This window comes from Brassica napus, chromosome C5 (assembly GCF_020379485.1).
Source record: "Brassica napus cultivar Da-Ae chromosome C5, Da-Ae, whole genome shotgun sequence".
Taxonomy (NCBI): domain Eukaryota; kingdom Viridiplantae; phylum Streptophyta; class Magnoliopsida; order Brassicales; family Brassicaceae; genus Brassica; species Brassica napus.
The window spans coordinates 2,037,362-2,063,816 of NC_063448.1; the positions used below are offsets into that span (position 1 = coordinate 2,037,362).

At 37.2% G+C, this 26,455-nt stretch overlaps 5 protein-coding genes across 5 annotated transcripts; all 5 read left to right on the forward strand.

Annotated features, from left to right (window-relative positions):
• Nucleotides 1–99: 99 nt before the first annotated feature.
• BNAC05G03600D (oil body-associated protein 1A) lies at nt 100–1,333 on the forward strand. Its single transcript, XM_013840409.3, has 3 exons — nt 100–310; nt 432–835; nt 1,012–1,333. The coding sequence occupies exons 1-3, from the start codon at nt 165–167 to the stop codon at nt 1,185–1,187; spliced, it is 726 nt and encodes a 241-aa protein (XP_013695863.1). The 5' UTR covers nt 100–164; the 3' UTR covers nt 1,188–1,333.
• Nucleotides 1,334–7,919: 6,586 nt separating this feature from the next.
• Nucleotides 7,920–9,665, forward strand: BNAC05G03620D. Its single transcript, XM_013840754.3, has 3 exons — nt 7,920–8,062; nt 8,289–9,013; nt 9,098–9,665. The coding sequence occupies exons 1-3, from the start codon at nt 8,006–8,008 to the stop codon at nt 9,420–9,422; spliced, it is 1,107 nt and encodes a 368-aa protein (XP_013696208.1). The 5' UTR covers nt 7,920–8,005; the 3' UTR covers nt 9,423–9,665.
• Nucleotides 9,666–11,237: 1,572 nt separating this feature from the next.
• Nucleotides 11,238–13,800, forward strand: LOC106398214. The gene is made up of 2 exons (XM_048757796.1): nt 11,238–11,413; nt 11,634–13,800. The coding sequence occupies exons 1-2, from the start codon at nt 11,363–11,365 to the stop codon at nt 12,333–12,335; spliced, it is 753 nt and encodes a 250-aa protein (XP_048613753.1). The 5' UTR covers nt 11,238–11,362; the 3' UTR covers nt 12,336–13,800.
• An 8,496-nt stretch (nt 13,801–22,296) lies between these two features.
• Nucleotides 22,297–24,040, forward strand: LOC106399419. Its single transcript, XM_048757797.1, has 4 exons — nt 22,297–22,349; nt 22,474–22,557; nt 22,779–23,509; nt 23,590–24,040. The coding sequence occupies exons 2-4, from the start codon at nt 22,501–22,503 to the stop codon at nt 23,912–23,914; spliced, it is 1,113 nt and encodes a 370-aa protein (XP_048613754.1). The 5' UTR covers nt 22,297–22,349; nt 22,474–22,500; the 3' UTR covers nt 23,915–24,040.
• Nucleotides 24,041–24,473: 433 nt separating this feature from the next.
• LOC106400406 lies at nt 24,474–26,309 on the forward strand. The gene is made up of 3 exons (XM_013840771.3): nt 24,474–24,734; nt 24,961–25,676; nt 25,798–26,309. The coding sequence occupies exons 1-3, from the start codon at nt 24,678–24,680 to the stop codon at nt 26,126–26,128; spliced, it is 1,104 nt and encodes a 367-aa protein (XP_013696225.1). The 5' UTR covers nt 24,474–24,677; the 3' UTR covers nt 26,129–26,309.
• The last annotated feature ends 146 nt before the right edge of the window (nt 26,310–26,455 follow it).

A 26,455-nucleotide genomic window follows, 5' to 3' on the forward strand; every position in this document is an offset into this window, starting at 1 on the left:
TATATCCTAGTAAGCCACGCACACTCGGTGACAACAGCACCATATGCCACATGTCACAGTCCATGCACATGTTTCATCTCTTTATATTAAGACGAGATGTTTGTCTTCTTCACTATCAGACTGAATAAGGAGAGAGAGAAGAGGAAGAGAATCAATTTTGTTCAATGGAGAAGGCAGTCCATTTGTCAACGAAAGCTGGACCAGAGGTTCCAGGAGAGCCAACGAAGATGGGAACCTCCATGGTTGACTCGGCTGCTGCAGCTGTACAAAGCTTCACTCCGATTAACCAAATCCACCAACATCTCTGCGCGTACTATTTTTAGAAACTATCCTTGTTTTCATCACTTTTACGTACATGCATGGATGAAATTCGAGTTTCTTTTTTCTTTCACCAATAAAAAAACTTAAACAGCCTTTTTGCCTTATGTTAGGTTTCATTTCTATGCATATGACATGACTCGACAAGTGGAGGCACATCATTTCTGCGGTCACATCAACGAGGACATGCGTCAGTGTCTGATCTACGACGGTCCTGATGCCAACGCTCGTCTGATCGGCTTGGAGTACATAGTGTCAGAGAAGCTTTTCATGACGTTGCCTGATGACGAGAAGAAGCTTTGGCACACTCACGAGTGGGAGGTCAAAGGAGGGTTCCTGTTCATGCCCGGTGTTCCCGAGCCAATCCAACGCCAAGATCTCGAGAAAGTTGCCAAAACTTATGGAAAAGTTTACCATTTCTGGCAAGTCGATTTGGGGCATGAGCTCCCCATTGGTTTGCCTAATATTATGATGGCTGTTACTCGCGACGGACAACTTTACCCCGAGATGGTCAAGGGTAAATCGGTCATTTAGTTTATTGGTTTGAGTACTAGTGTGTGTGTGTCATGTTAGGAATCACGTATATGAACCTATAGTATACAAGAACATGGTAGATTCATATTCAAAATATTAAAAATTTGAATGAATATTGTGTGACTTTTAATGAATGTGTGGTGGTGGATGAATATGCAGAGACGGAGAAAAAGTTTGGGATATCGATAGATAAAGAGAGAGAGTCAAGGGCTTATATGACTGGACCAGACCATGGGATCCATCCCTTGGCGAATGGAGGTGGCAAAGGGCTGAAGTTGGAGGTGCGAGAGGTTGACATCAAGCCTGTAGAGTCTGTTCCAAGAGTCTTTGTCTAAGTTAGTTAAAGAGAGAGGGATCTCTTAAGAGAATAATAAATAAAGAAGCGATCGACCTTTGCTTTTGTTAAGTATAGTCCTCGATCATGTGTATTAAGCTGTAAAAGACACTTGAAATAGTATATGTAGTGTTCTTACTTTTGTCTTGATGACTCGTAGAGGATCCTGTTTATAAATCTATCATCCAGTTTAAAGCTAATATGATCCGAAGAAACAAAGCAAAAAGTTCATATTATATAAGGGGATGCATATTAATAGGGAAACGTTCCCGGATGATCATCTGTGCATCTTCTTGGTTGAAAACCAATGCCCTGGTCAATTGCAACTACCATAACGCATTACCTGGTAGTGTTCAGGCTGATTTTGATAGCCTAAGTTGCGACATTGCGCTATGGTCATTCCATGGAAAACAACAACACTTATGTAAGAATCCAACAAGGGGATACCAACAATGCAGGGTGAGGTAAGGGCTGTTCGTTTTTCCATCTACCATTTTCATCCGGCTGCTCCATCTACGTGATCCATCCTTCCATCTACCATTTTCATCCGGCTGCTCCATCTACGTCATCCATCCAAATGAGTTATCCAGATTTTATGAGCTGTTCGTTTCCCATCTAGATATGGTAAACAAACTACAAATATACTCCTCTTTTGATTTAATCATATATTTGATATTAATTTTAACTATACTAATTTTTATTATTTAGTATAAAATATATTTACACTAAATTATTTTAAAATTATCATTGCACATTTATAAATATTTTTTTCATATAATTTTTTTTTTAATTTATATTTGCAATAAAATTTAAGTACAACTATACTTTTAATAAAACTCAAAATAGAAACTCAAATTTGAATACTTCCAAACAATTCAAAAAGAAAACTCAAATTTAATAAAACTAAAATTTAAAAGATGAAAGCAATGGTGAGCATCATGTACTCAAATTTTGCAGTTTTAGCGGAAAAAATATATTTTTGCGGTTTTGGCGGAAAAATTCATTTTTGCAGCTTTGGCGAGAAAATGCCTTATTGCGATTTTGGCAGTAAAATGCGTTTTTACGATTTTGGCGAGAAATCACATTTTACGGTTTTGGCAGAAAATCACATTTTGGTGAGAAAACGCGTTTTTGTGGTTTTGGCGGAAAACACATTTTTGCGGTTTTGGCGGGAAAATGCAATTTTACGGTTTTGGCGGAAAATTATGTTTTTGCAGTTTTGGCGGGAAACACATTTTTGTGGTTTTGGCGGGAAAATCGCGTTTTAACGGTTTTAGCAGAAAAACATGTTTTTGCGGTTTTGGCGGGAAAACACGTTTTTGCGGGAAAACACATTTTTGCGGTTAGGAAACACGTTTTGCGGTTTTGGCGGGAAAACACGTTTTTGCGGCTTTGTGGAAAAACACTTTTTTGCGGTTTTATGGAAAAACGAATTTTTGCGGTTTTGTGGGAAATCTTGTTTTTGCAGTTTTTGCGGGAAAACATGTTTTGATGTGAATTTTTATGGTTTTGACGGGAAAATCTATTTTGGTGGGCAAGTACATTTTTACGAGAAAATTGCGATTTTGGCGAAAAATTGTGTTTTGTGATTTTTGCGAAAAAACACATTTTGCATTTTGGTGGAAAAATAATTTTTTTTGCGGTTTTGTTGTTTTTTATGAGTGATAAAATGATATTAGGTTTGAGTTTATAATTTGTTTATTATATGGGGTATAATAGACATTATACCATTTTGACAAACTCATCTCCATCCAGATGATCTAATTTGGATCAACCTGATTTTCAAAATTAAGTCTAAATTTTTAAAATTCATTCAGATCAATCATCCAGATGATTTGTAATTTTAATGTTTAATCGAACAAAGAAACGAACAGGCCGTAGTGTATTAAATGAATCAGTTGTTAGAGACGGCCGAGTCATAACAGCTGCGTTTGATATATTTTCTCTGGTTGTAGGCAGTTGTAATGACACGAGACTTTAAAAAAAAACCATGCGAGCTTCCACGCGATGCCATAAACCTGCCAAACTCTTATACACATTCGAACCGCTCTAACCAAAGAATGTAAGTAACTTTTGTATAATTTTTTTGGGCTAACGTAAATTATGTTAAATTTAGATGATCATGATATATGTTGATTTTTTTTTTGATGCTTACGGTTAAAATTATTTTTTTTGGGTTTGTTACGGTTTAGTATAACCATTCAAATTGATTTAATATAATAAGAATAAATAAATCATTCAAATTCTAAGTAAATTTGTGGTCAAAAGAAAAATAAATCTATCAGATCATATAATTAAGGGATGTAGAATTTGAAAAAAAAAATTGAAAGATTTGTTATAAACCATTTAGTGATCGACCCATTTATCAGCCCGTGTAGCAAGACGGGCCAAACCCATCCGCAGGATCATACTGGCGCCTATCTACTCTTGTGTTTATCTACATTATAGTTGGTGTTTATCTTACGTATTGCTAGTCATTATCTAGTTAAGGATAAGTACGATCTCATGTTGATCCAGTACTTAGACCGTCATTACCATATGTATATAAAGACCAGTTGGTCGACCTAATAATACACACAAGTTCCCCTCTTCATTCATAACACGTTATCAGCAAGACCTTGTCTCTAAATCCTTCCAAAAATCCACCACCCATAAATCAGAAACCAAACGATCTCTTGCTATTTTCCGGCGACTCCTAAAGCTCTTCCAGTCGCCTCCTTTTCTCTCTGTCAGCAACCAGCAGCAGCTCTCTCTCCTCACAGACCGTTCAACTCATCACAAAAGAATGAAAAGTGGAATGGATACAATCGTGGTGGACAGTGGCACCAGCCACACCATTTTGAGAGACAAACGATTTTTCATACATCTCACACATAAGGTAGCTAACATCACCACTATAGCTGGCACGGCTAGCTTAATTGAAGGCTATGGCCACACCAATATCTTATTACCAAAAGGTACACATCTTGAGATTGAAGATGCTTTGTACTCACCTAGCTCAAACAGAAGTCTATTGAGCTTTAAAGACATAAGACTGAATGGTTTCCACATCGAAACAATGGGTGAAGGAAGTAAAGAATTCCTACAGATTTATAAAATAACCCAAGGCAATAAGAAAGTCTTTGAGACTATACCTGCGTGTGGGACTGGTCTTTATTATGCCCAGACCAGTCTTGTTGAGGCTAATGCCGTCTTGAATAAAGAATTCAAAGAAGAGTTCACTCTTTGGCATAATCGGCTGGGACACCCCGGTTCGAACATGATGCGAAAACTCATATCAAATTCAAATGGTCACAGTTTGAAAACAAAAAGAGTTATCCCTAAGAATATCACATGTGAACCATGCTCACAAGGGAAACTAATTACTAAGCCATCACGTACCAAAGTGAATAAGGAAGTGACAAATTTCCTAGAAAGAATACAAGTTGATATTTGTAGACCAATACACCCACCCTGTGGGACATTTAGATATTTTATGGTCCTGATTGATGCATCCACAAGATGGTCACATGTTTGTCTCCTATCAACTCGTAATCTAGCACTTGCAAGATTGCTGGCTCAGATAATAAGACTGAGAGCACATTTTCCAGATTTTCCATTAAAGACTATACGTCTAGACGCAAGTGAATTCACTTCCCAAGCTTTTAATGACTATTGTATGTCCATGGGGGTAAGTTTGGAGCATTCTGTAGCACATGTCCATACTCGGAATGGCCTGGCTGAATCCTTTATAAAACGGATCCAACTGATTGCCCGGCCACTCTTAATGAATACCAAACTCCCAGTATCAGCTTGGGGACATGCAGTACTACATGCAGCTGAGCTAATTCGCATCAGGCCATCTAGTGAGCACAAATACTCGCCATCCCAACTACTAACGGGTCATGAGCCAGATATATCCCATCTAAGAGTTTTTGGATGTGCCGTCCAAGTGCCTATAGCACCAACACAGAGAACAAAGATGGGACCTCAGAGGAGGATGGGAGTATATGTTGGATACGATTCCCCTTCTATTATTAAGTACCTAGAGCCAACAACAGGTGATTTGTTTAAGGCCAGGTTCGCAGATTGTCATTTTGATGAATCCCAGTATCCAGCATTAGGGGGAGATTATGGTAAGCTGGTACATGATATAAAATGGAATCAAACATCCTTAACATGGCAGGATCCTCGGACTAGAGATTGTGACCTAGAAGTCCGGAAGATTATACATCTTCAAGAGCTAGCTAACAGATTGCCAGATTCCTTTGCTGACCCAAATAGAGTAACCAAGTCATACATACCAGCTGCAAATGCACCAATAAGACTTGATGTCCGTGATGGACATAATCAGGCTGCTACTACGTCTAAACCACAATTGAAACGTGGTAGACCAGTAGGTTCCAAAGACAAAGAAGTTCGGAAAAGAAAGAGTGCAAAGAAATCCGACAAAGTGGAAACTCTAGACATGGAAAAGAAAACTCATGTACCACCAAAAGATACTTGGGACGCTAAGAATCAAGGTAATGAAGTTCCTGACAATAATGAGATCTCAATAAATTATGTCATGTCTGGAAGGAAATGGAACAGAAAACATGTCGACATGAGTGATATATTTGCTTATAATGTAGCAGTCGAATTGATGGATAATAAGGATCTAGAACCCACATCTATACTAGAATGTATGCAACGACCAGATTGGTTGAAATGGAAAGAAGCCATTAATGTGGAGTTAGAATCACTGAAAAAGAGAGGAGTGTTTGGACAGATCATCCGGACACCTCACAACATAAAATCAGTGGGATACAAATGAGTTTTTGTGAGAAAAAGAAATGAGAAAGGAGAAGTTGTGAGATATAAAGCACGACTTGTTGCACAAGGATTCTCACAAAGACCAGGAATGGATTATGAGGAAACTTATTCCCCTGTGGTGGATGCTACGACCTTAAGATTTCTAATAAGTCTGGCTGTAAGAGAAGGTCTTGATATGCGGTTAATGGATGTTGTAACTGCCTACTTATATGGTCTACTGGATAATGAGATATACATGAAAATTCCAGATGGTATTGAATTGAAAAACAAAGAGAGTTCTCGAGAACAACATTGTATCAGATTGAACAAGTCTCTTTATGGATTAAAGCAATCAGGTCGAATGTGGTACAATAGACTGTCTGAATATCTCCTGAAAGAAGGATACAAAAACGACCAGATCTGCCCATGCATATTCATAAAGAAGTTCAATAAGGGTTTTGTAATCATTGCAGTATATGTAGATGATTTAAATATCCTAGGAACCTCTGGAGAAATTTCCCAAACTGTTGAATATCTCAAGAAAGAATTCGAGATGAAAGATCTTGGAAAAACAAAGTTTTGTTTGGGATTGCAACTTGAGTATATGAAAGATGGAATTCTTGTGCATCAAAAGGCATATACAGAAAAAATACTCAAAAGATTTAATATGGACCAGTCTCACCCATTGACTAGCCCCATGGTCGTGAGAAGTCTTGGTCCGGACACTGACCCATTTGGTCCGAAGAAGAAAAATGAGGAAGTCCTTGGTCCCGAAGTGCCTTATCTCAGTGCCATAGGAGCTCTGATGTATTTAGCTGGCCACACACGACCAGACATCAGCTTTGCTGTGAACTTACTTTCTAGGTTCAGCTCCTGTCCGACCCAAAGACACTGGAACGGGATTAAACATATACTTCGTTACCTACAAGGAACGAAAGACTTGGGTCTTATGTTTACTAACAAATCTAAGGAAGATTTAGTTGGTTTTGCTGATGCAGGTTATCTCTCTGATCCACATTATGCTAGATCTCAGACTGGTTATGTTTTTACACACGGTGAGACAGCTATATCCTGGCGGTCCATGAAGCAGACCATGGCAGCCACATCCTCTAACCACGCAGAAATATTAGCCATGCATGAAGCCAGCCGTGAGAGTGTATGGATGAGATCCATGACACAGCATATTCGTACCACTTGTGGTATGATCAAAGGAAAGGATCCACCGACCATCCTATACGAGGATAACACAGCATGCATCACACAGCTTAAGGATGGATACATTAAAGGAGATAGGACGAAACATATTCTTCCTAAGTTCTTCTTTACACACGAGCTTCAGAAGGCAGGAGAGGTCCAAGTATTGCAAATCCGTTCAAGTGAGAATTCAGCCGACCTCTTCACCAAGTCACTACCAACCTCAATGTTTAAGAAGCTCATATGGAAGATAGGCATGCGTCGACTGAAGGATCTTCAGGTGATGCATTCATCAGGGGGAGTTCATGTGTTGTACTCTTTTTCCTGTCTTGTTTTCCTTTTTAATTATCACATTGGGTTTTGGGTTTGTCAAGAGAGGTTTTAATGAGGCAACATCCAAAGCATGAATGAACCTTGACCGGATGTGTCGATCAAGGGGGAGTGTTATAAACCATTTAGTGATCGACCCATTTATCAGCCCGTGTAGCAAGACGGGCCAAGCCCATCCGTAGGATCATACTGGCGCCTATCTACTCTTGTGTTTATCTACATTATAGTTGGTGTTTATCTTACGTATTGCTAGTCATTATCTAGTTAAGGATAAGTACGATCTCATGTCGATCCAGTACTTAGACCGTCATTACCATATGTATATAAAGACCAGTTGGTCGACCTAATAATACACACAAGTTCCCCTCTTCATTCACAGCAAGATTCCTTTATTGTGTTTCACAAAAATGGAAAGTGGAAAGAAAGAAAGAAATCTTGGTAACCAAGCCTGACCTACTCTTTTTTTCTTATAATAATTTTCTAATTCATCAAATCATTATCTGAGGTTTGTTTGAAGAATATACAATGTCTCAGCTTCTCTTCTGTCTCTCCAAACTATCATCTCGGAACAACAATGTTCTTGTATGTAAAATCTTCTCTGTCTATTGGTTTGGATCTGTAGTAGTTAATTAGGTCTTGTTTAATTAGATAGGCTTTTAGGGAACACCAAAGAGTTTGTCTACGAATATATTTTGACATCAGGAAGATAAGGATCGGAGGGTTTGAGATTGCCCCTTGGCTTAGCGAGTGTTTTGGAAACTAGCTACTGTTCGGTTTCTGATGTCTGATTTGCTTTTTTACTTGGCAGATACACAAGAACTCTCGTTTTTTATCAACCAGCCCGTATCTGATACTTGGCGTATTTGGGGATGACTTTAGGTCAGCATGTGGCGGCTTCCTCAGTGATATCCTCTTGTTTGACCCGGCAAAGGAAGAGTTACTCACAGTGCGGGACAAAACAGTGCCCGTAGAGCTTGTTTGCTCGCAAGTGATGGGAGCGTCACATGGATGGGGTTTTTTCGCTGATCATAATTCCGTATGTATCAGCGACACTTTTAGTCCACTGGCTTCCAAATCAGACAGCAAGGTAATTACTCTGCCTCCTATTACTAGTATGATCTATGGCCAAACCGAAGTGGTCTGGAACGTGGCCATGTCGTCCTCTTCTCCGTATCATCAAGACAACGAGGACGGAGAGTGTGTAGTGGCTATCAAGTTCTTGGGTAATCATTTGACCATGTGCAGGCCTGGCCGCCGTGACCTAGGTTGGACTAACAAACTGATCCCTTTCGTCTGCTTCGAAAACTCAAACCTCATGTATTCAAAGAGAGATCAAAGATTCTCTCTGCCTGCTCCTGGAGGCAATTACTTGTGCTCTTGGGATCTCCACTTCGAGAACGAACCTAAGTTCACTGAGTTGGTGTTTCGAAACATTCCCCAGTTGCCACAGTCCGAGTGGGAGATGATGGATTCTTGTTTCAAGGAGGACCATTGGGTGGAGTCACCTTGTGGCCAAAGTTTCCTAGTCAAATGGTATAATATTAATTAACAAAGTAACATGCAGACAGAGAAGTTTGATCAAATTTGAATCATAATATATATATTGTGCCTGTGCAGGTACTCTCATGTCCCTTCTATAAGATGCAAAGAGACGATGGTTATGGTGTTTAGAGAGGATCAAGACACAAACGAGCGAACAAAAAACATGTCTTACACCGAGGACATAGGAGATCTTTGCATATTCCTCTCGAAAAGTGAACCTTTCTGCGTTGTGGCCAGCTCTTGCCCTGGTCTCAAGCCCAACTCCATCTACTTGATGGGCCATAGCTTTGCTGTTTATGATATAACCACTAAAACCGCCCGTCACTTTGAACGTCCCAAAGGTTTACCAGAAAGCCTTACTCATTTCCTCCCTTACTGGCTTGCTCCATTTTCTATGTAAAGTTCTATGGTGTGGCTAGCTGCAGCTCGAAGAAAGCATAAGGTTAAGGGTAGAAAGCAGTCAAAATAAGGAGTCTGGGAGTGTTCTATGGTGTGTAGTAGTAGTAGTGGAAATATAGGTTATATTGAGTTAAATAAGTCTGTCTGTGAGTGTTCTATGGTGTGGTGTATTTCATTTTAATACTTTCTCTCGGTACCACCGTTTGGATTGCTTTTAGATAATGTGACTTTTGTTTTCGGTGCAGTTTCTATACTGATGACATATATATATTTAGTTATATAATATTAAATTGTTCAAGACAGAGATAAATGTTGTTTTGTGTTCATATCTGTTTTAAGTTTGATGATCGAAATTTGGCTTTCAAATTCACAACATGAGGCAAACAATGGTAAATAAGTACGGATAGTGATCGACAGATAGTGACGTTAAATCACGCCGGAGTATTATTAACCTTGTAGAAAAGGAAATGACGAATGATAATGAAGTTCAGAAACATACAAAGATATTAAAACAAGACAGCAACAAATGTAAATGTTTATATTCATTTACACAGAAACGTTTGCCAAGTACTATTTATGAACTATATCTCCACGCGCAACCGCGCGAGTTTTAGTTTTCATTTATTTTTATATAAATATTTTTTTTCAATTCTAAATTAGTATATATTATAATATATGTGTCTATCAATTTTTAAAACATAATAAGTTAACAGTATATATTTTTTCATTGAATAGATTGTTTCAAACTTTCACATGTATTTGTATCTTCTTCTATATATATCTATATATATTTTCGAATTATTATTTCATTATTAAAATCATAACTATATATAAAGATTAGAAAAATATTATTTTATTGTAATATTCAAAGATATTGTAACATTTCACAAATTTAGAAAGTTAAAAAAAAATTAAAATTTTCGCTTTATAGATTTATATTATCGAGTAAATAATTAAAATTTTAGTTTTTGTTTATTTTTTAAAATAAAATATATAGTTTAAAATTTGGTTTCATTGGTTTAAGGTACTAAAGATTAATCATTGTTAGATAATATGATTTTTGTTATTTAAAAAAAAATCTTTATAATTTTAAAATTTAACATCGACAAATGTTTAAATATTTAACATATAGAGGTATAGTATTACAACATTAAATTATATCTATTTAATTTATATTAAAAAATCTTTATAATTTTAAAATTTAACATCGACAAATGTTTAAATATTTAACATTTAGAGGTATAGTATTACAATATTAAATTATATCTATTTAATTTATACTGTCTATAAATCCAATGAATCATTTATTTTTTAAATCCAATTATTGATAGCCCAATAAAAATTTCTGGTAATCCAAAATTTAAATGATAAGATTAAAGATTTAATGTAACATGATTTTTTAAGAATAGGTCCATTAGATCTATTTTTAAAAAAATCACACATGAATCAAGGTTGTGACTTCTATTTTAATATATAAGATTACGGTCGGTTAAGCATTTTATTGAAAGCATTTTAGTAACAGCTACGTTTGATATTTCGGGTCCAAGTACCAATTAGTATGAAATGTGGTCGGTTAATTATATAAAATTAAGTTGCTGACCAAAAAAAAAAGATATTATATACAAGTCACGTGAAAGTTATTGAAAGCATTTTACCAACAAACAAAAAAGGTTATCGAATGCACTTGATTTTATTTTGTCAACAGAAGTTATTGTAGAATGAACGGAGTCCAGGGTCAAAAGAATACTGTGTAACAATGTACAAGGGATGTTGAATTTGAAAACAAAATTATATTGAAAGATTCCACTATTGTGTTTCACAAAAAAGGAAAGTGGAAAGAAAGAAAGAAATCTTGGTTGACTTTTTTTATAATTATTTTCTAATTCATCAAAATCAGTATCTAAGGTTTGTTTGATCTGGTGGGGTCTTGAAGAATATACAATGTCTCAGTTTCTCTTCCGTCTCTCCAAACTATCATCTCGGAACAACAATGTTCTTGTATGTAAAATCTTCTCTGTCTATTGGTTTGGATCTATGGTAGTTAGGTCTTTGTTTAACTGGACAGGCTTTTAGTTTTAGGGGAACACCAATGAGTTTGTCTACGAATATTTTTGACATTAGGAAGATAAGGATCGGAGGGTTTGAGATGGAGTGTTTTGGAAATTACTTTTTTTTTTTGGGGCTCTGATGTCTGATTTGCTGTACTTGACAGATGATACACGAGAGAGCTCGTTTGTTCTCAACCAGACCGTATCTGACACTTGGCACTAGGGTCAAGGAAGTTTTGCCAGGTGGCTACAAAATTGCAGATATTCTCTTGTTCGACCCTGCTGAAGAAGAGTTAGTCACGGTCCCCGACAAAACAATTCCCAAAGAGCTCATGGACGAAGAAATGGTCGGTGCTTCCCATGGATGGGGTGTTTTCTGTGCTCGGCACGACCGTTCCGTACGCATCAGCGACTTATACAATCCATTGGCATCCAAATCAAACCCCACCATGATTACTCTGCCTCGGCTTACTGCTCTGTCCTCTAACTACTGCAACGTGGCAATGACCTCTTCCCCTCACCTTGAAGACTGTGTAGTGGCTATCAAGTTCGTAGGTGACCATCTGAGTCTGTGCAGGCCCGGTCGTGACCTTGAGTGGACTAATATCTTGACCCCTCCTAGCTGCTTGGAAAACTCAAATCTTATGTATTCCAAAAGAGACAAAAAATTCTACTTGCCTGCTCCTGGAGGTAAATACTTGTTCTCCTATAATCTCCACTTCAAGGAAGAAGATATCCCTGAGGTCCAAGAGGTGGTCTACCGTGGCCACCCAGAGTTGGATCAGTCGGAATGGGAGCTTTTGAGTTCGTGTACCAGGACGGAGCATCTTGTGGAGTCACCCTTTCTGGTTAATGTGAATAGATAAAAAAAAGATTGTTACAAAAATGATGAGAACAATTTTGGTATCTTGAACGGCGGTGCAGGTACACACATGGCTTCTACTCGACTGTGTTGGAAAGAATTGACCACATAACACAGAGGTTTATGGTGTTTAGAGAGGAGGAGACGACAGAAGGAAGCATCATGTGTTACACTGAGGACATTGGAGACATGTGCATTTTCCTTGCGAACAGCGAGGCTTTCTGCGTCCCCGCCAGCTCCTGCACCGGCCTCAAACCCAACTCCATATATCATATGGGACGTGGCTTAGGTTTTTACGATCTCACTACTGGAAACCCACATCAGTACCTAGCTCCTGATGGTGCACCCAGCGTTCTCACCCAACCTTACTGGCTTCCTCCTTTTTCTACCTAGAGGTAGTAGCTATTGGGTGTGTTTGATTAATCTTAGTTACTCTTGACCAGTTTGGATTGCTTCCTTTAGATAATGTGACTGTTGTTTTCGGTGCAATTTCTATACTGGTGACATATCTTAAGCTTATATATATAGTTAGTTATATATATATATATATTATATTGTTCAAGATATTGATATATGTCTTTTTTTGTGTTATAATGAAATTGATGAACAAGTGACAAAAGTAACAAGATTAGCAGCAGTTTACAACCAATTGAAGGATTTAGATTCCTTTTGAACACTCATCTTTGTCTTTAACCTCCTCTGCTTCACTGAGCAGAATCTCATCCACAAAAGCCTCCATGTTCTTATCACATGACCCACCTTCTCTACCCGCTTCAACCGCTAAACGCTTCCATTTCTCAGCGTTTTCCCTCAGCTCCACCAACCTCTCATCCATCAAGATGGTGTCTGAAACCAAGACACAATTATACCAAAACAAGCTCGTGTCTGAAACCATGTTAATGCATTCAACAGTAAACTGTGATAGTCTTGCGTTGGATTTCATGCCGGTGGTCGGGAAATCCGTTATGAGGGTCATAGCCGATGTGGCCGCAGTGGAAGCCGGACTAAGCCCGAGTGACGTCAGCAACGTCAAATACGAGGGCAGAGAAGCATCATGCTTTGAAATCAGCACCGGCACTAGCAAGGAGCTCCATGTCTTTGTTCACGAGAGTGCCAAATTGGCTTTACATAATCGCCACAACCCTCAACAACCGTCAAGAGAGTGCCACTTTTGATCGAGTCTATGATATCCAGATGCCGCAGAATCCTAAGGGCGGGTGGGGAGGAGATGGGGCTAGCAGCAGCTCCAAGAAGAAGTAATGTTGGCGAGTAAGATAGAGCTAGCAGCAGCTCCAAGATGTGATCTGTGAGTGTTCCTTATGTTTGATGTGTGTGGTGTGTATTTCCCAGTACTATGTTGCTTATGAATTATGCTTTTATGTTACATTTCCTACTCTGCTTGCTGCTTATGTATGATATTTGTGCTTTCTAGACTTTGATTATATATAAATGTGTGTGTTTTATGAAAAGTACTATCGACACCATAGAACTTCTCAACTAGTACAGCTTTCAAAAAAATAACTAAATAGCGCACAAAATTTTGGCCGAAGAACATCTTGATTGTTTGAAAACGCCATTGGGTATGTAAGAGTGTTGACATAGAGTATGACCAAGAAATCTCATAAAACAAGCAAATGCACGTGGTGTACACTACAAGAGTTTCAAAAAATGTTTTTAACCATCAACTAAGAAATGAGATTCCAAGCTCAATACATCATGAATAACCTAATTTGATTGGCAAATTTGCAGGAGCTGCTGCTCAGGTAATGTTAGAATGAGAGAATTATTGAGAGTTTATTTATGGAGAATGAAGAATATGAAGAACATAGAGAGAGAGAAAGTAGATCTCAAAATGTAAGAGGGAGAATGAGAGAATAATTTCCTTAATTTAATTGTGGATTTGAGTACAAGTATTTAAAGACAAATGAACTCAGTACACAATATAATCAAATATATTCTTCTCTCTTTTTCTTCTTTTCAATAAAATCGAGCTTATAAAACCCTTATAAAGCCTTATAAAACCTTATAAGGCTTATAAAACCTTATAAGTCTAGCAGCTTAATTCTCAAGTCTGGCAGCTTAATTCTCAAATCTGGCAGCTTACTTCTGCTTCATGTCAACACTCCCCCTCAAGCTTGACCATATGGAACAAGTCAAGCTTGGAAGCCATGAAGTATTCCCTCATTAAAACCTCAACTAGGTAAAACCCTTTGGGAGAAAACCCAAGTCAAGGAAAAAGAGTAGAACACTTCATGAAGGAGATATCAGTGACATGAGAGGTCTATGAGTCCCAATTTTGGATGGATAAACTCACAGACTTTAGTGCTTGCTGCCTTGGTGAAGATATCAGCTAACTGATCTTCACTTTTAGTATAGCAGGGTAAAATGATCTTCTGCTCCACAGCTTGTCTCACCTTGTGACAGTCAACTTCAATGTGCTTTGTCCTCTCATGAAACACTGAGTTTGATGCTATATGTATGGCCGCCTGATTGTCACAGTGCATTGTCATTGGTGTTGTTGTCTCTATGCCCAAATCCTTTAGTAAGTTTCTGATCCAAATGAGCTCACTAGTAAGCTTCCTCATTGCTTTATACTCTGCTTCAGCACTTGAACAAGACACCACCTTCTGCTTCTTGCTCTTCCATGTGACCAGGTTTCCTCCAATGAAGGTGCAATAGCCTGTAGTTGATCTCCTATCAACTCTGTCTCCAGCCCAATCATCATCACAATACCCAACAACTTCAGTACTCTTGTTACATGCCATCCATACTCCTTGGCCAGGCGCCTCTCTTAGGTACCTTAAGATCCTCTCCACCATATTCCAATGATGCACCTTAGGAGCTCCCATGTGTTGACTCACTTGATTCACAGCAAAACACACATCGGGTCTGGTGATGGTTAGATAGATGAGCTTGCCCACCATTCTTCTATACTTCTTGATATCTCCAAATGGTGTAGACCCATACTCCCCCTCTCTCAGCACCTTGTATCCTTCTTCTAATGGAGTCTTGGCCTTTTTACTCCCAAGGTTTCCTGCCTCCTTTAAAATATCAAGTGTGTACTTCCTTTGAGATAAGAATAGCCCCTCTTTAGAGCGGAAGATCTCAATCCCAAGAAAATACTTCAACTCTCCCAAATCCTTGATATCAAAGACACTTTTAAGAAATGTTTTAGTTGAGAGAATACCTTCCTTGTTGCTACCAGTGATGATAATGTCATCCACATAGACTAAGATGACCACAATACCTTGCTTACTAGTTAATGTGAAGAGGGTGTAATCAGCTTCTGACTTTACAAAGCCTCTTCCATTGAGGGTGGTGCTCAACTTATGGTACCAAGTCCTTGGAGATTGCTTCAAGCCATAAATTGCCTTCTTTAATCTGAGAACATTTCCTGGCTTCACCATGTTCTCAAGACCAGAAGGTGGTCTCATGTAGACTTCATCCTCCAATTCTCCTTGAAGAAAGACATTCTTGACATTCATCTGCCATAAATCCCACTCAAGATTGACAGCAAGGGATAAGAGAATCCTTATAGTGTGAAGCTTGGCCACTTGTGCAAAAGTGTCTAGATAATCTTCACCATACACTTGAGTATATCCCCTTGCAACCAGTCTTGTCTTCTTTCTTTCTGGTTTTCCATTGGCTTCATACTTGATAGTGTAGAGAAGCCGGCTTGTCACTGCCTTCTTTCCTTTTGGAAGTTCAGTCTCAAACCATGTATCATTCTTGATCATGGCTCCCATCTCATCTCCAACAGATTCTCTCCACTCCTTGTGTTGCATAGCTTCTTCATATGTTCTTGGAATGTATTCCAGATCCAATTCACTGATGAAGACTTGATGATCTTCTGGATATTGAGCAAGGGAGCATACTGCACTTATTGGGTGAACTACAGCTTCAGCATTGAAGTAAACTTCTGTGTTGATCCACTGTGAGGGTTTCCTGATCCTTGTACTCCTTCTCAAAAGTTGTATCTGCTCAGGTTCTGCTTCATTTCCTTCACTTGGCGCCTCTACTTGAGTCTCAACATCTGATTCTGATGGCATCTCATCTTGATCATGAGCTACAGAGCTCTCTTCAGGTTGAGCTTGTGTAGACTGCTAAACATTTCTACTGCCCCCCTCATGATTAGGATGAGTGCTCTCAACACTACCAGCTGCAGTAGATGATAAATTTTCAGGGACAGGTTCCACACTTGGTAAAGAGGGCATACTGATTCCCAGGCTCTCCATTACTCCCCTAAGGTTATTTGCTCTATCTGAGGCTGATTGAGAAAGATCTTTGAGCTCATCCCAACTCTTTCCATCATAATAGCCTCTAGATTCTGCAAACTTCACATCCCTCGAGACAAGAACCCTTCTTGACTCTGGATCATAGCACTTATACCCCTTCTGAGTTGGAGAGTAACCAATGAACATAGCTTTTGAGTTTTTAGCATCAAGCTTGTTCCTCAGCTCCCCAGGTATCATCACAAAACAGAGGCATCCAAACACACGCAAATGGTCCAAAGATGGTTTGGTCTTATTTAGAACCTCAAAAGGAGACATGTCGTTGAGGACTTTAGTTGGAGTTCTATTGATCAGATAAGTAGCAGACATCACAGCATCACTCCAGAATCTTTTTGGAACATTGGTGCGGAACATCATTGATCTTGCTACCTCCATCAAATGTCTGTTCTTTCTCTCAGCAACTCCATTCTGTTGAGGAGTGTAAGGACAACTTGTCTGGTGAGTAATCCCATGTTGAGCAAGATATTGCTTAAATGCATGACTTGTATACTCTCCACCATTATCTGACCTTAGAATTTTCATCTTGGCATTGAAATGGTTGCAGATAAGGGTCTGGAAATTCTTGAAAGCATCCAACACCCTGTCCTTAGACGGAATCAGTGTCACCCAAGTGTATTTGGATTTCTCATCAATGAAGGTGACAAAGTATTTGTGGTTCTCTCTAGACACACATGGAGCAGTTCATACATCAGAGTGAACTAGGTCAAAACATCTTTCATAGATGGTGCTAGACTGTGAGAAGACTGTTCTACAATGCTTCCCCAATATGCAAGCTTCACAATCATCATTCTTGAAGACCACACCTGGAAGCATCAAGTTTAGGGCTCTTGTATGAGGATGTCCCAACCTAGCATGCCATAGTGTGCTATCAACCCCGCTGGATGTACTAGCCAAACACTGAGAAGTGGATGGTCTAGACATCTCTGTCTTCTGAAGATGATATAGTTCATTGTGAACGTGCCCCTTTCCAATCACTTGGCATGTCTTTAAGTCTTGAAATTCAACCTCATCTGGTTTGAAGACAACCTGACAACTCAGATCAACAGTAGCTTTTCTCACAGATAGCAAGTTTGATGTAAACCAAGGCATATACAAGGCAGTAGATTCCCTATCAAACAACCTCAGGTTCCCCTATCCCTTCTATCTTAATCTTATCACCATTTGCTATTTGAACATTCTCTGAGGCAGGCTGGACATCACTCATCAAGTTTCTATCACTAATCATGTGATGGCTTGCTCCTGAATCTATAATGATAGGTTTAGGGTCAAGAGAGTGTGTACCAGCCTTCTTGAATGAGATAAAGGCTTGGATAAGGGAATGTAGGTCACTCATGGTTGCTGGACCATCAGTGTTGGCTGCACTATCAGTACTTCTCCATGTTCCTTCTTCATTTGAACCACCAATGACAGATGAATACATGGTTCGACCTTGAATCGATGGATGCTCAAACTCTTTGATTACATTCTTAGCTTGATTGAAGTCACTTCTTCTTGGCATATTGTGGTTCTTATGTTGTTCCTTAGCCTTCTTGTACTCTGGAAACAACACCATGTTGGAGTTCTCCCTCATGGAGAGATATGGACCAGTGGACAATAGATTGTTCCTACTGATTTTGAGATAAACTGGACTTTGAAGAAGCTTTTCCTGATATGGTTGAAGCTTTCTTGAGTTCCAGAGAATAGGGTACTCCTCTATCTTGAGTTCTGGTGAGGTTCTTCCCTTTTGAAAGACCTTTGGACCAGTGGATAAAAGGATATCCAACAGATTTTGAAGATAATCTGAGAAAGAAAGAAAGAAATTTGCGGAAGTTTTTGTGAGTTTCAGGAGCTTAATGCTCTGATACCATGTTAGAATGAGAGAATTATTGAGAGTTTATTTATGGAGAATGAAGAACATAGAGAGAGAGAGAGAGAGAAAGTAGATCTCAAGATGTAAGAGAGAAAATGAGAGAATAATTTCTTTAATTTAATTGTGGATATGGGTACAAGTATTTAAAGACAAGTGACCTCAGTACACAATATAATAAAATATCTTCTTCTCTCTTTTTCTTCTCTTCAATAAAATCGAGCTTATAAAACTCTTATAAAGCCTTATAAAATCTTATAAAACCTTTATAAAGACTTTATAAAACCTTATAAATCTGGCAGCTTAATTCTCAAGTCTGGCAGTTTACTTCTGCTTCATGTCTAACAGGTAACACAAACCTAGCCTTCTAATGTCCCTCTATAGTGTATACCATAAAAGAAGACCTAGGACTCGATACCTAAGGCTAACAGAAAGTGTTATGGAGAAAAACCAAGCAAACAAAACAAGTCAAATCCTTGAAAGATGTGTAGCAAGAAGCTGAGAACAACGTATGAAATTCCGCCATGCAGCCTTTCTTGGATATCACGTAAACTTGAGAAATACATCAACGTCAAATCTTACGTTGTAAACTAAAGCACAAAGACGCTTTGATTCGCTATATTAAATTATGCTATTATGAGACCACAACTCTAAAGGAAGTGCTCCGTCATAATTGTCTCTTAGCATATATTCATATTTTATTTATTTAATATAGTTATAAAGTTACATCTGTTTTGGCTTTAACATGATAACATGAGTGATATCATGTATACACTGGTGTTTTTAAAGAAAATATTTTTTTTTTGGTTAAGGAATTTAAAGAAAATATACACACTGGTGTTTTTACTTAACAATAAAAATATATACACTGGTGGTTCGTGAAAATCTTTTTCTAGGTTGCTTAAGTCTCATGAGTGGCTGGGAATGTTTTCTGTTAGTGTCGTAAGAAATAGTGTTATATATGGGTTAACAGAGAGGTTAGAAACTGATGCAAAATCCCGTAAAACTGTTAATATTGTGTTGTCTTGATTTTATGTGTGAATGCATAATAATATATGTGCTGTGCTAGTACATGCTATAATTTAAATGAAAAATATGTAATGGTGGTTAATGATGATATAATCTGTTCGAGTATAATGATCTACTCAGTTTAGGTGTTCCAAAAAGATTGTTTAATGTTCTTTTTGATTTCAATATGAGATTTTTCTAATATTTGATGTATCTGTTTGGAGAGAAAAAAATAATTATAGGAGACAATGAACACGTCAGTGAATCCATTACAAAGATTAAGTATGATTTCGTAAGTGGAACCATTTCAAATTGATACGGCAAAAGGATGTTTATCAAACTATATACTAATATTATGACAATGTGTTAGTTGAATCGCAGTGGTATTTTTTGTAATTATTCTAGTAAAAAGAGGATAATTAATTATTTAGAGTGAAGAGCACCGTGGAGCTAACACCTCAGCAAAATGACGTAGAAATAAATAATCTATATAAATGTTTCTGTATCTCCTATATATTAATTGAGAAGCATTTGAAAAATTAGAACCTTAATTTTGTATTAATTAAAAAAAATCTCAAATCCTAGATGGTACTCTAAATGCCTTCTAAATTTCATTTCAAAGAATTCTAGAGCATCTAATATAAAGTATAGTTTAATCTAATGGTGTCACATTATTCCATAATTATATAACACTAGAGAACATTATATTAACCTAAAATATATGAAGTATGTATTTTTTCCTTAAATAAAAGCTACAGAATTACCTAATATGATTTACATATATACAGGAATTAATGATTATGAATAATAAAGATTTGATAACAATTTTTGCATCCTTCTTCATTTTTGTTTAAATTTATATTATTAAAAAAACTTAAACAATCACATTAACCATATAATTAAAAAAATTAGATTTTTTCTTATATGTTATATTTTGAATTTTTTAAAATGACTTTAAATTATAAAAATGAGGAAACCTTTATATGTTATATATATTTTTTAAACGACTTTAAAATACAAAAATGAGGACACCTTATATGTTATATTTTTCTTATATGCTAGAATTTTCTTATATGTTATATTTTGAATTTTTTTAAGACGACTTTAAATTATAAAAATGTAAGTTTTCCTTAAGTATACGACTAAAAACATTAATATGAGATGTATCAATTCGATGGTTGATTTGAAAGCTTTCAAAACCATATGGAAGATAAAAGTGAAAATAATTCAACTGTGAAAACAATACTGTTCACTTTTTTCAAGAATGTGTTCGCTGGAAAAAATAAGGTTTTTATGTCATAATTTGTTTAATGTCCACTAGAGAACATTATATTAACCTAAAATATAAGAAGTGTGTATTATTTCCTTAAATAAAAGCTACAGAATTACCTAATATGATTTACATATATATGACAATTAATGATTATGAATAATAAAGATTTGATAACAATTTTTGCATCCTTCTTCTTTTTTGTTTAATTTTATATTATTAAAAAAATAAACAATCACATTAACCATATAATAAAAAATTATATTTTTTCTTATATGTTATATTTTGAATTTTTTAAAATGACTTTAAATTACAAAAATGATGAAACCTGATATGTTATTTTTTTTAAAACGACTTTAAAATACAAAAATGAGGACACCTTATATGTTAGATTTTTTCTTATATGTTATATTTTGAATTTTTTTAAAACAACTTTAAATTACAAAAATGTAAGTTTTCCTTAAGTAGACGACTAAAAACATTAAAATGACATGTATCAGTTCGATGGTTGATTTGAAAGCTTTCAAAACCATATGTAAGTTAAAAGTCAAAATAATTCAACCGTGAAAACAATACTATTCACTTTTTCCAAATTGTGTTCGAGGAAAAAAATAAGGTTTTTATGTCATAATTTGTTTAATGTCCACTAGAGAACATTATATTAACCTAAAATATAAGAAGTGTGTATTCGTTCTCTAAATAAAAGCTGCAAAATTACCTAATATGATTTACATATATATGACAATTAATGATTATGAATAATAAAGATTTGATAACAATTTTTTGCATCCTTCTTCATTTTTTTTTAATTTTATATTATTAAAAAAATAAACAATCACATTAACCTTATATGTTATTTAAAAAAAAAACGACTTTAAAATACAAAAATGAGGACACCTTATATGTTAGATTTTTCTTATATGTTAGATTTTGTCTTAGATGTTATATTTTGAATTTTTTAAAACCACTTTAAATTACAAAAATGTAAGTTTTCCTTAAGTATACGACTAAAAACATTAAAATGACATGTATCAATTCGATGGTTGTTTCGAAAGGTTTCAAAGCCATATGGAAGATAAAAGTGAAAATAATTCAACTGTGAAAACAATATTGTTCACTTTTTTCAAGAATGTGTTCGATGAAAAAAATAATGTTTTTATGTCATAATTTGTTTAATGTCCAATCCGATCAACCCATGATGTATTAATTATAGTTTTGTTCCATTATTTTTAATAAAAATTGTTCCGATCCATCGGAAAGAAATTATATAATAACAACAAAAAATATTTTATATATATAAATAAAATGATCACATATATAAAAAAAAAACTATCGATAATATATGCAAATAAACTCATGCTGCGCAAGGCGCATATCTTATCCTAGTTAATAAGTAAGAGATTAAAGTCACGTGAAATTTATTGTTGTATCTAACTCGGTTTTCTTTGTCAACAAAAGTTATTGTAGAATGAACGAGTGGTGCACGGTGAATGAATATTGTGTAACAATATATAAATGTAAATTGAAGTAATAATATAGAAAAGTGGAAAGATTCCATTATTGTGTTTCCCAAAAAAGGAAAGTGGAAAGAAAACAAGCTTGGTAACCAAGCCTGACCTGCTCTCTTTTAAAATGTTGGAGTTGGAGAAGAAGATATATGGGAGATTTTTTAATTTCTAATTCATCAAAACATTATTTAAGGTTTGTTTGATTCTGTGTGTGATAGGTGATCTGGAGGTATATTGAATATACAATGTCTCAGCTTCTCTCCCGTCTCTCCAAACTCTCGTCCCGGAACAAGACTGTTCTTGTACGTATACGCATCTCTCTCGCCCTCTCTGTCTATTGGTTTGGATCTCTAGTAGTTAGGTCTTGTTAAATTAGATAAGACTTTAAATGAATACCAATGAGTTTGTCTCTGAGTATTGACATCAGGAAGATAAGGCTCGGAGGGTTGAGATTGCTTCTTGGCTTAGCTATACAAATAGTGTTTTGGAACGGTTCTGATGTCTGATTTACTTTACTTGGCAGAAACACAAGAACTCTCGTTTGTTATCAACCAGCCCGTATCTGATTGTTGGCGTATTTGCCGAAGATGCTAGGGCAAGAGGTGGCGGCTTTCTCGGTGATATCCTCTTGTTCGACCCGGCAAAGGAAGAGTTACTCACCGTGCGCGACAAAACAGTGTCCGAAGAGCTTATTTGCTCAAAAGTGATGGGAGCGTCACATGGATGGGGTTTTTTCTCTGATCTGCGCAATCATAACTCCGTACGTATCACCGACTTTTTTAATCCACTGGCTTCCAAATCAGACAGCAAGATAATTCCTCTGCCTCCTCTTACTAGTATGATCTATGGCCAAACCGAAGTGGTCTGGAACGTGGCCATGTCGTCCTCTTCTCCTTATCGTCAAGACAACGAGGAAGGAGACTGTGTAGTGGCTATCAAGTTCTTGGGTAATCAGTTGAGCATGTGCAGGCCTGGGCGTGACCTAGCTTGGACTAACAAACTGATCCCTTTCGTCGGCTTCGAAAACTCAAACCTCATGTATTCAAAGAGAGATCAAAGGTTCTCCCTGCCTGCTCCTGGAGGCAACTACTTATGCTCTTGGGATCTCCACTTCGAGAACGAACCTAAGTTCACTGAGTTGGTGTTCCGAAACCTTCCTGAGTTGCCTCAGTCCGAATGGGAGCTGATGGATTCTTGTTTCAGGGAGGACCATTGGGTGGAGTCACCTTCCGGCCAAAGTTTCCTAGTCAAATGGTATAATAACAAGTAACATGCATATCACATAAATTTTATCAAATTTTAATCATAGTAATCTGTCTTATGTGTCTGTGCAGGTACTCTCATGTACCTCCTATAAGATGCAAAGAGCCGATGGTTATGGTGTTTAGAGAGGACCAAGACACAAACGAGGGAACAAAAACCATGTCTTACACCGAGGACATAGGAGATCTTTGCATATTCCTTTCGAAAAGCGAACCTTTCTGCGTTGTGGCTAGCTCTTTCCCTGGTCTCAAGCCCAACTCCATCTACTTGATGGGCCGTTGCTTTGCTGTTTACGATATAACCACTAAAACCTCCCGTCACTTTGAACGTCCCAAAGGTGTACCAGAAAGTCTTACTAATTTCCTCCCTTACTGGCTTCCTCCATTTTCTATCTAGTTCTATGGTGTGTTGTATTTCGATTTCAGTACTTTCTCTCGAGCGTTTGGATCGCTATGATCTAAGCTTATAATCATCTTAATTTATGGTATGTGACACTTGTTCTTCTAGAAATTTTGGCCCCCATCTCGCATTACGATAATCACTTTAATATTTAGAAACATACAAAAATATTAAGCAACAATGCAAATGTTTATATTAATTTACACAGAAAAATTTGTGAAGTACAAATTTATATGAAATGTAGTCGGCTAATCATATTATACTATAAGTCACGTGAAAGTTATTGAATGCACTTGATTTCTTTGTCAACAAAAGTTATTATTGACTGAACCAGTGGCCCATGGTAAAATGAATACTTATACCAGTAGCAAATGTTTTCATAATTGTAAAATGTTTGTAGCTAATCTTATAAATGTTTATGTAATTAGTAAAAAGTTTGTAGGTCTAATAACGCCACAGAAGAAAATGAAAAAAACTATAGGAAAAATAAACTGGAAAAGAAAAGTTTCTCTGGTGACGAGTACAATAGCTTGCCAAGATTCCATTATTGCCTTTCACAAAAAAGGAAAGTGGGAAAAAAAAACCTTGGTAACCAAGCCTGACTTGCTCTCCTTTAAATGGTGGAGAAAAAGATATATTGGAGGCTTCTTTATTTTCTAATTCTTCTTTTTCTGTGCAACCTATTTTCTAATTCATCAAAACATTATTTAAGTTTGTTTTAGTTCTATGTGGTTTGATTCGAAGGTGTCTTGAATATACAATGTCTCAGCTTCTCTTCCGTCTCTCCAAACTCTCGTCCCGGGAGAACAATGTTCTTGTATGTAAAATCTTCTCTTGGCTTCTTTGTCTATTGGTTTAGATCTGTAGTAGTTAGGTCTTGTTTAACTGGGTAGGCTTTTAGGGAACACCAAAGAGTTTGTGTCTGAGTACTGACATCAGGAAGATAAGGAACGAAGGGTTGAGATTGCCCCTTGGCTTAGCTATACAAAAAGCGTTTGGAAACTACTGTTCGGTTCTGATGTCTGATTTTCTTTACTTGGCAGACACACAAGAGCAGTCGTTTGTTCTCAACCAGCCCGTATCTGACACTTGGCACTAGGGTCAAAGAAGTTCTGCCCGGTGGCTGCAAAATTGCAGATGTTCTCTTGTTCGACCCGGTTGAAGAAGAGTTAGTCACCGTCCCCGACAAAACAATTCCCAAAGAGCTCATGGACCAAGAAATGGTCGGTGCTTCCCATGGATGGGGATTTTTCTGTGCTCGGCACGATCGTTCCGTACGCATCACCGACTTATTCAACCCTTTGGCATCCAAATCAAACCCCACCGTGATTACTCTTCCTCAGCTTACCGCTCTGCCCTCTAACCAAATCGAAGAAGTCTGCAACGTGGCAATGACATCGTCCCCTCACCTTGAAGACTGTGTAGTGGCTATCAAGTTCTCAGGTAACCAGATGAGTCTGTGCAGGCCCGGTCGTGACCTTGAGTGGACTAACATCTTGACCCCTCCTAACTGCTTGGAAAACTCAAATCTTATGTATTCCAAAAGAGACAAAAAATTCTACTTGCCTGCTCCTGGAGGTAAATACTTGTTCTCCTATCATCTTCACTCCAAAGAAGAAGATATCCCTGAGGTCCAAGAGGTGGTCTACCGCGGCCATCCAGAGTTGGATCAGTCAGAATGGGAGCTTTTGAGTTCGTGTACCAGGACGGAGTATCTTGTGGAGTCATCCTTTAGTGGTGAACGTTTCCTAATCAAATGGTCTCATCTCTATACATCCTGGTTTTGTTTATTAGATAAAATGATGTAGCGGAAGTTTTATAAGATAGAACTATAGAGAAAATGCTGAGAAGAGTTTTTTGTTTCTTGAACGGCGGTGCAGGTATGCACTTGGTTTCTACTCGTCGGTGTTGAAAGGAGTCTACCACATAACGAAGAGGTTCATGGTGTTTAGAGAGGAGGAGACTACAGAGGGAAGCATCATGTGTTACACTGAGGACATTGGAGACATGTGCATTTTCCTTGCAAACAGCGAGGCTTTCTGCGTCCCCGCCAGCTCTTGCGCCGGCCTCAAACCCAACTCTATATATCATATGGGACGTGGCTTAGGTTTTTACGATCTCACTACTGGAAACCCACATCAGTACCTAGCTCCTGATGGTGCACCCAGCGTTCTCTCGCAACCTTACTGGCTTCCTCCTTTTTCTACCTAGAGGTAGTAGACTAGTAGTAGTAGTAGCTCTTGTTGTGTTTAACTCTTGGTTACTCTTGACCAGTTTGAATTCTTTAGATAATGTGAATGTTGTTTTCGGTGCAATTTAGATACTGATGACATATCTTTGATATTTCAGCTTATATTTAGTTAGTTATATATATATTAAATTGTTCAAGACATAGATAAATGTATTTTTGTGTTGTAATGAAAGTGATAGACAAGGGACAAAGTAACAAGACTAGCAACAGTTTACAACCATTTGAAATATTAACATTCTTTTTGAACACCCGTCTTTGTCTTTAACCTCCTCTGCTTCACTGAACAG

Excerpts from the sequence above, each read along its gene's own strand:
- BNAC05G03600D (XM_013840409.3), top strand. The coding sequence starts at position 165 with ATGGAGAAGGCAGTCCATTTGTCAACGAAAGCTGGACCAGAGGTTCCA. Across the intron at positions 311-431 it reads ATCCACCAACATCTCTGCGC|GTTTCATTTCTATGCATATG; the intron begins GTACTATTTTTA and ends GCCTTATGTTAG. Across the intron at positions 836-1,011 it reads TTACCCCGAGATGGTCAAGG|AGACGGAGAAAAAGTTTGGG; the intron begins GTAAATCGGTCA and ends ATGAATATGCAG.
- BNAC05G03620D (XM_013840754.3), top strand. The coding sequence starts at position 8,006 with ATGTCTCAGCTTCTCTTCTGTCTCTCCAAACTATCATCTCGGAACAAC. Across the intron at positions 8,063-8,288 it reads CTCGGAACAACAATGTTCTT|ATACACAAGAACTCTCGTTT; the intron begins GTATGTAAAATC and ends TTTACTTGGCAG. Across the intron at positions 9,014-9,097 it reads CAAAGTTTCCTAGTCAAATG|GTACTCTCATGTCCCTTCTA; the intron begins GTATAATATTAA and ends GTGCCTGTGCAG.
- LOC106398214 (XM_048757796.1), top strand. The coding sequence starts at position 11,363 with ATGTCTCAGTTTCTCTTCCGTCTCTCCAAACTATCATCTCGGAACAAC. Across the intron at positions 11,414-11,633 it reads TATCATCTCGGAACAACAAT|ATGATACACGAGAGAGCTCG; the intron begins GTTCTTGTATGT and ends TGTACTTGACAG.
- LOC106399419 (XM_048757797.1), top strand. The coding sequence starts at position 22,501 with ATGTCTCAGCTTCTCTCCCGTCTCTCCAAACTCTCGTCCCGGAACAAG. Across the intron at positions 22,558-22,778 it reads CCCGGAACAAGACTGTTCTT|AAACACAAGAACTCTCGTTT; the intron begins GTACGTATACGC and ends TTTACTTGGCAG. Across the intron at positions 23,510-23,589 it reads CAAAGTTTCCTAGTCAAATG|GTACTCTCATGTACCTCCTA; the intron begins GTATAATAACAA and ends GTGTCTGTGCAG.
- LOC106400406 (XM_013840771.3), top strand. The coding sequence starts at position 24,678 with ATGTCTCAGCTTCTCTTCCGTCTCTCCAAACTCTCGTCCCGGGAGAAC. Across the intron at positions 24,735-24,960 it reads CCCGGGAGAACAATGTTCTT|ACACACAAGAGCAGTCGTTT; the intron begins GTATGTAAAATC and ends TTTACTTGGCAG. Across the intron at positions 25,677-25,797 it reads GAACGTTTCCTAATCAAATG|GTATGCACTTGGTTTCTACT; the intron begins GTCTCATCTCTA and ends ACGGCGGTGCAG.